This window comes from Helicoverpa zea, chromosome 6 (assembly GCF_022581195.2).
Source record: "Helicoverpa zea isolate HzStark_Cry1AcR chromosome 6, ilHelZeax1.1, whole genome shotgun sequence".
In the NCBI taxonomy this organism is placed as follows: Eukaryota; Metazoa; Arthropoda; class Insecta; order Lepidoptera; family Noctuidae; genus Helicoverpa; species Helicoverpa zea.
In genome coordinates, this window is record NC_061457.1 from 286845 (window position 1) to 294254 (window position 7410).

General features: G+C 39.2%; 1 protein-coding gene across 3 annotated transcripts; it reads right to left on the reverse strand.

Annotated features, from left to right (window-relative positions):
* Positions 1-3340: 3340 nt before the first annotated feature.
* On the reverse strand, positions 3341-5165 carry LOC124631171. Of its 3 annotated transcripts, none has more exons than XM_047165392.1 (3): positions 5114-5165; positions 4376-4561; positions 3341-3817 (listed from the first exon to the last, which is right to left on the reverse strand). In XM_047165392.1, exons 2-3 carry the CDS (start codon positions 4517-4519, stop codon positions 3674-3676), a joined length of 288 nt encoding a protein of 95 aa, XP_047021348.1. In that variant the 5' UTR covers positions 4520-4561; positions 5114-5165; the 3' UTR covers positions 3341-3673. The 3 variants fall into 3 exon arrangements, with proteins under 3 accessions (XP_047021348.1, XP_047021350.1, XP_047021349.1); XM_047165394.1 differs by having other exon boundaries at positions 4376-4548; positions 5114-5124; XM_047165393.1 differs by lacking the exon at positions 5114-5165 and adding an exon at positions 4965-5051 and having other exon boundaries at positions 4376-4548.
* Between the last annotated feature and the right edge of the window lie 2245 nt (positions 5166-7410).

Below are 7410 nucleotides of genomic sequence, written 5' to 3' on the forward strand. Positions count from 1 at the left end.
TATCGATGTGTTACAATAATTGATTTCGTTGTTAATTTGGATCATTCAGATATTAAACATAATATTCACGATTAAAATGATGTCACCTTTTTCAATGAGATCTCAGTTCGTTATTGTAGTAGAAAATAGCAGGCATGTAAAGACCTTGTGGTTTTCCCATTAAGTAGTTACTTTTAGTAAGGATCCAACCTCAAGCTACTATACTCGTACCTTATTAAAAATATTTAAGATTTAACTACCTACTTAAGGAAAACTACCTGCAGATATGTAGATACCAAGAGTTCTTGCAATAGAAGCAATCTATGGTATAGTAATGTAATCACGGAGGACAAAATAACTTAGTTGTTGTGGTAGTTGTAATAAAGAGCATGTTGTTGTTTGTTTGTAACCCAAAGTCTCCGAAACTACTGAACCGCCTTGAAAAATTCTTTCACAACAGTAAGTATAACTAAACTATCCCCGGTGACATTGGCTATATTTTATGCCGATACTAACAGGGGAATTTTCCAGGGAGGTGGGTCAAGCCGCGGAAAAATTACTAGTATAAAATACATTGGCAACATAAAAGGCATTAATCATCATCCTCCGAGCCTTTTCCCAATCATGTTGGGGTCGGCTTCCAGTCTAACCGGATTCAGCTGAGTACCAGTGCTTTACTAGAAGCGACTGCCTGTCTGACCTCCTCAACCCAGTAACCCGGGCAACCCGATACCCCTTGGTTAGACTGGTGTCAGAGTTTCTGGCTTCTGACTACCCGTAACGACTGCCAAGGATGTTCACTGACAGCCGGGACCTACAGTTTAACGTGCCATCCGAAACACAGTCAATGGTGTCTAATATACTTAGAAAGTACATACAAACTTAGAAAAAAGTTGCATTGGTACTTGCCTGACTTGGGATCGAACCCGTGCCCTCATACTTGAGGTTGGTCATTTACCCACTAAGCCACCACGACTTTCATAAAAGGCATTAATATTCAGTATTAAATATTAAGTATCTAACAATATTTTTGTAGGTCGATGGTCTGAAACTGTTCGCCTACTACGATTTTATCCCTAAATCCTGATGATACGGCTTTGAACTCGATCGTGTGCTCTGGATGCTTTTGAAGACACGTTCGTTACAAAGTCTTCCGTATTTATTATGTAAATAATTTAATATCAATATATCTTCATCTCTAATTCGAGTTGATGTTTTGTTAGATCGATGTTTTTTCACTAACTGGCAAAAATCCATCTTCGACCTTTATTTTTAAACGGTTTTATTTAGCTTACCCCGTTTGTTTTATTTATTATTTATTCATTCTTGGGTCAAATTTAGTAATTCAAATTTCACCCTCTTCCTGTCAACCGATTAATCTGAAATTTTGTATACACCTTTAATTCCGATGACAATACAATATATTAATATCAATAACATTGTAAATCCAATATGGCCGCCGGCACAAAATGGCGGATAACGTAGATTTTATCAATCCCATCAATATGGGTATCAAATGAAAGGGCTCAACAAGCAGAATACAATATACTATAAAAAATTGAAATCCAAGATGGCGGCCGCTACAAAATGGCGGATAACGTAGGTTTTATCAATCCCATCAATATGGGTATCAAATGAAAGTTCTCAACCAGTAGAATACAATGTACTATATAAAATTAAAATCCTAGATGGCGGCCTCTACAAAATGGCGGATAACTTAAGTTTTATAAATCCCATCAACATGGGTATCAAATGAAAGGTCTCAACAAGTAGAATACAATTTACTATGCAAAATTGAAATCTAAGATGGCGGATAACGTAGGTTTTATCAATCCCATCAATATGGGTATCAAATGAAAGGGCTCAACAAACAGAATACAATATACTATAAAAAATTAAATCCAAGATGGCGGCCGCTACAAAATGGCGGATAACGTAGGTTTTATCAATCCCATCAACATGGGTATCAAATGAAAGGTCTCAACAAGTAGAATACAATAAATTACTATGCAAAATTGAAATCTAAGATGGCCGCCGCTACCAAATGGCTGATAACAATTTTTTATCAATCCCACCAATACGGGTATCAAATGAAAGGGCTTCACAAGTAGAAAACTGTCAGTAACTCCAGCGGGGCCCAACAGGGCCAAGGCCTGCCTGGGCTGCGAGATTGTTCGAAAGAGTTACCGCGGCCCTGGTACATAAAAGGCCTACGACGGAACAAAACGGTTTTTAGTCAAGAGTCTGACACTCCCTCACCGCTGCTGACCCACAGCAGGAGAGGTCATGTGATGATTTTTGGGGTTGTTAAAAAAAAAAGTATCTGGAAGGGCTATGTATTGAGGAATTAGATTGTAATAAATTGTCAGGTAAGAGACCGTGTAATAATGATACACTAAATGAATTAGATAGAATGAGGAATATTCGGTACGCATTTTCATTAAATACTAAAAACTAGAAAATAAAAAATCTGTAAAAAAACTTTTAAGTTAAACGGTTTTATCTTATCTGCACTGAAAACTAGAAAATAAAAAAATAGTTACTTACCTGTCAACCTACGTAGGTGGTCCCGGTCATATTAAACTAAAATAAAAACGTGGGGCCCCTGTGAAATCCTACCTATGGCAAAGCATATCTTTATACTTTGGTAGATCATGAGCTCGGCGTTCGCTGGTGAAGCCGCTACGGCTGATTATTGATTGTCAAAATCTCCAGTTACGATTATAGTAAGTCGATGCAATCCACACCTATTATACCTCTAGAAGAAAGTACTACAGCAATAGTTAATGGGCCCCACGTTTTTATTTTAGTTTAATATGACCGGGACCACCTACGTAGGTTGACAGGTAAGTAACTATTTTTTTATTTTCTAGTTTTCAGTGCAGATAAGATAAAACCGTTTAACTTAAAAGTTTTTTTACAGATTTTTTATTTTTCATATCGTTGTTTACACTGTCCATACTATGTTAATTTCACAGTGGACACAAATGTTATTTCCAGTTCGTAAACTTGTTTTATGACCCCCGTGCCAATATTTGCCCATTATGGTGATATTGACCTTCAGTTTAACCGCAGAGTTGGTATTCATGGAAACATTTTATTTACTTGTCACCTCATTTACCTTAGGCGTTCAAGCGATTTGTTTGTGCCGGGTCGGGTTGAGATCTGATCTAAAACGTTAGTTTATCTCACCTAGATGAAAGTCTATGAATATTCAATACATAATCAAAGATTATAGCATTCACGGCGATAACGCAGGGGGCATGATATCAGGCGATCTTCCACCTTTTGTTACCGAGATACGGATCACATCCGCGTCACGGCATTGTCCCTAGGGGTTACGTAAAACAAAACCAGCCGGTTGGACATCACACGACCAATTTATTTTTTAACATTATTTATGTACAAACGTATAAAACGGTGAAGTTGCACAATATCACATTCACTGTCTCGTACTCGACTTGCGTCACCAATAAATTAAAATATAACTCGACGGTGTCTTCACGGGGCCAGTAGCGGTTGCAACAGCCGAGTCACGCAACCCGCGGCCTGCAGCGCCGACATACATTATCATCCATAATCGCCCATTAATAAGCGACCTTTAAACATCTCTTAATCTCATTTTCCCACATTCTTTCTATGCTAAGGTCGTGTCAGCCGCTACTGGCGTCGCACTGGCACTACTGCTAGGAGGTTACTGGCGTCCGATGTTGTCAATCTGTCCCTGCAGGTTGTTGATGACCTCGGAGGGTACCTGGTCGCCCAGGATCTCGTACAGGTTAATCCTCTGGTTCACGGGGATGGACTCGTACGCCGCCAGCTCGATACCTTCTTGTACCTGGGGATGGAGGATGATCAATGTAAAAAATATGCTTATTAGGTAGAATCTATTTAATCAGACACTCAGGTACATAGGTACGGCTGCATTAGAACTCTCCATTTCAGATAATATTATTCGACATAGTTGACCAAGCTATGGAAAACATGAAAAGGAATAATTTCTAAAGGCTCAGCTTCCGCAGCAATGAATAAAGATTGATGAGGAAGTTATCCAACAGTGTCGTGTCACAGTGTTGCTAATGAGACGTTTGACTCAATTGTGTGTATGCGCACGCGCACGCACCGCAGGCGCCGTGCTTTACATGCACACTTTTGTTTACTGCTTAGATACACTTCCACTGATACATACTAGATTAGAATCCTTTACATTATTCGTTATGACATTTAATTATGTAAATATGACATTTGAATTTCAATAAGAACAATCATAAAGAGGTCATTGCTATTATAAAACCCTGGATCTTAGAACATGAGATGTTCCTTCTTAACTCAAAGTCTCGAAAAAGGGACTACGTTATTTTCGATTATCTCAAAGTATACCCCGTCTTCCACGTACCTTCTGTATCTCCGCGTCCTTGGGGATGAGGTGTGTGTTCTGCGCCTGCTTGATGGCCTCCCGGGTGTAGGCAGCGCCCTCGCGTTGAGGAGCCGCAGCCACCGCCGCCACCAGCACCAGAGCGCACAGCACCACGGACTTCATTGTGAGGGGAGAGAGTTCGCGAACGACAGCTGCAACAACAAACTGTGGAGACAGGGAGGTTTATAAGCTCAGGGTGTAAGGGTTTATAATTGTAGCGCGTAAATTGTGGTGAAAAGCGAAAGAAATGTGTTTGTAATCTTCAAGTAAGAAAAACTCTAATATCGAAGCTTTATTCGAAAAACCGTTGACAACAAAACTTTCGGTCTACGACTATAATTTTTCACAGAACATGAACAGAATAGAACTTGAGATAAGAAGTTCTAGAAACACAGATCTCTTCCTAAATCTTTATTACATAAACGCGGACGAGATGCGTATCAATGCGCGTGCGCCGCGCAACCCGCAAATCAGTACAACACACACTTTTACCACTTTTTCAACACATTTCACTGGTGAAGGGTTTGTCGTCCTAATTAGCACTAAATTAAGGGTACAGAAGGCTTACAAGGTGTATCTCACTGATAATGTTTAGTGATAAAACGAATGATCTGGAACACTGCAGCTGCGCCTGCGCGTGTATGGCGATGTTTGTGGTTACGCGGGTTGTATGGCCTTCTGTACCCGTAGCTGATAGTACAAGTGTCCATATCTCACCTGTGAGGTTGCGGAGTGGTGCGCGCGAGCACACGGCGCCTGATATAGGCGCCCCCTCCCCGCGCACAACTTTCACCGCGAGGAGCGCCTGCGCAACCATCCTGACGGTCTATGCGGGGCCACGAGGTAAGCTCATCATTCTGTGATTATGTTCATTAGCGGGACAGCGATAGTGTTCGTGTGCTTTCAAATACTACCACCTGATGTGATGTAACCATGGAATGATTCCCTTCCGGAAAATCAACTTTTATGACTGACTTCACTATACCATTCTAAATTGAGACACACAGTTTAAAAATCCTTTTGCTGTCTTTACAAAATGCTGTCTTACTTCAGATAAACCTAGACATTATTTAGAAATGTGAAAAAAATATCGTGATTAAAACAGTTATATCTAATATTGTTATACATACAAATCGCTCTAGCGACACCGATCGCTGCTTCAATGGCCCCAATCTCGCAGAGGATTAAGCCAACATTCGGAATAAAAATATCGACGCAGATAAAAAACAAATCTCGAGTCACATCCGCATCACGATCTGTTCTAACCGTCTAACGACTTAGTGATAAGCCATCAGATGTAGAAAGCTTTATTTTGACCGATCAGCTCCAAACCGGTACACTCTTGATAAGATTATAGGGATCTTCGACAATGATGGGATCAGGGCTTCAAAGTTACGGAAATGTGTTAGTAAAGGTACGTACTTAAGTACTTAAGCGATTATGAACAATAAATATCATTCTGCAGGGATCTATATAAGCTTTCTAAGGCCACATTGTTATCGAGGATAGCTCTAATCTAGGTTTTACTAATATTATGAGTAAAGCAGAAACATTTACTACAGGATATTTACTAACAGGTTTTGTCCTTTTTGTCAGAATGTCACTATGTAGTTGTATATAATAGGCTAGTTTCCTAAAAAATAATAATTAGTCCGTCTTGTAGATTGTCCAAAATTAAGCGATACGTATTTTTTCTTTTTTAAATTGGATCAGAACTTGTTAAGATATAGCGTGTTAAAGTTGAGTGTGACGTCACAAGTTGCTACAATTTTCAGGACACTGTGACGTAAAAGGCCCCCACTCCTAATTTTTGAAGTGTATTATCTTTGTCATTTTATGTTTAATTAAAAAAAGAAAAAATACGTATCCAATATTTTTTGATTATCTAAAAAGCGGACTAAATATTATTTCATTATTTCGACCCTGGACACTACCCTATTGGTCCGCATCTAATGACTTATGTAGGAACATACAGATTGCGTCCTAAGCGAGGCAGATGTTTAAACATTTAGAAAGGTTTGCTGGGCAATAGTTGCATCGTTAACGTCGTTATATAAATACTATAAATAATGATGGATCCCAATTAAAACCAATTGAAGAGATCCGATGTTTATTATTCGAGTCCAATGCGAATAGCAGCATTAACTTCAAACGCATATTTTATCACCCGAAAGCAAAGTGCCGCTCTAAAAGAGACAAGTCTTAACTTCAGAATATTTGAAATTCGAAGTATTGAAGGAACTTCTCGCTTCGGTGAATTTAATGCCTTTTCGAAAATTATCGTGTTGTCCGCACTGCATCCTGGCCAATATATCAGCCTGACCTGTACAACCTATAGGGAAGGTGCTCACAGTACATACAACCTACGGACACAACTTCCTACCTTATGTAATCGTAATCGTAGTTCTGACGGGAAACCTCAGCACCCTGTTACTTGATTACCATATCTGATCTGCTTCTTTTACATCCTATTCCGCCTTGTAAATGTCACTATTAATCATTTTCCTGTAATCTTTGCAATAATATTCCTGCGTACAATGTAGTTCATGTGTATAATTTGAAAGCAGCGTGCATATGTGCAAAATGCCATTAGACTTATTTCAATAGCGGCTCTATTGATTAATGTGCATTGCTTATGCAACACGCGTGTGTACTTATGTAACGAATGTGCCTCATAGTCATAGCTGCCTAAGTCAGGGCTGTCTGATGACCAAACTGTCCTAGATATGGCATACCTATCTTTACCGTAAAATTATAAATACAAACTCAATTCACCGCTTTTTTATGTTGTTTCTAGATGATTCCATCAAATTCATATTTTTTTCACTTGTAAGTTATTTATTTTCAAACAAATATATAAAAATACTATATAAGGTTTCTTGTTTTTGGTGCTCGTTTCTGGCAGCCCTGGTCGAGTAGCTGAACCAGTTGTTCTGCGAGCTTCCTGCCTCGGAAGCTATCGAGTGTCGCGATTATATCATAACCGCCGACAGTCGCTGTTGTTTTGCTAGCCG

What these genes read in the sequence shown, in the direction of transcription:
- LOC124631171 (XM_047165392.1), bottom strand. Translation starts at nt 4,519, where the DNA reads ATGAAGTCCGTGGTGCTGTGCGCTCTGGTGCTGGTGGCGGCGGTGGCT. An exon ending in AGGACGCGGAGATACAGAAG is followed by an intron (nt 3,818 to 4,375) that starts GTACGTGGAAGA and finishes CTCCATCCCCAG; the next exon opens with GTACAAGAAGGTATCGAGCT.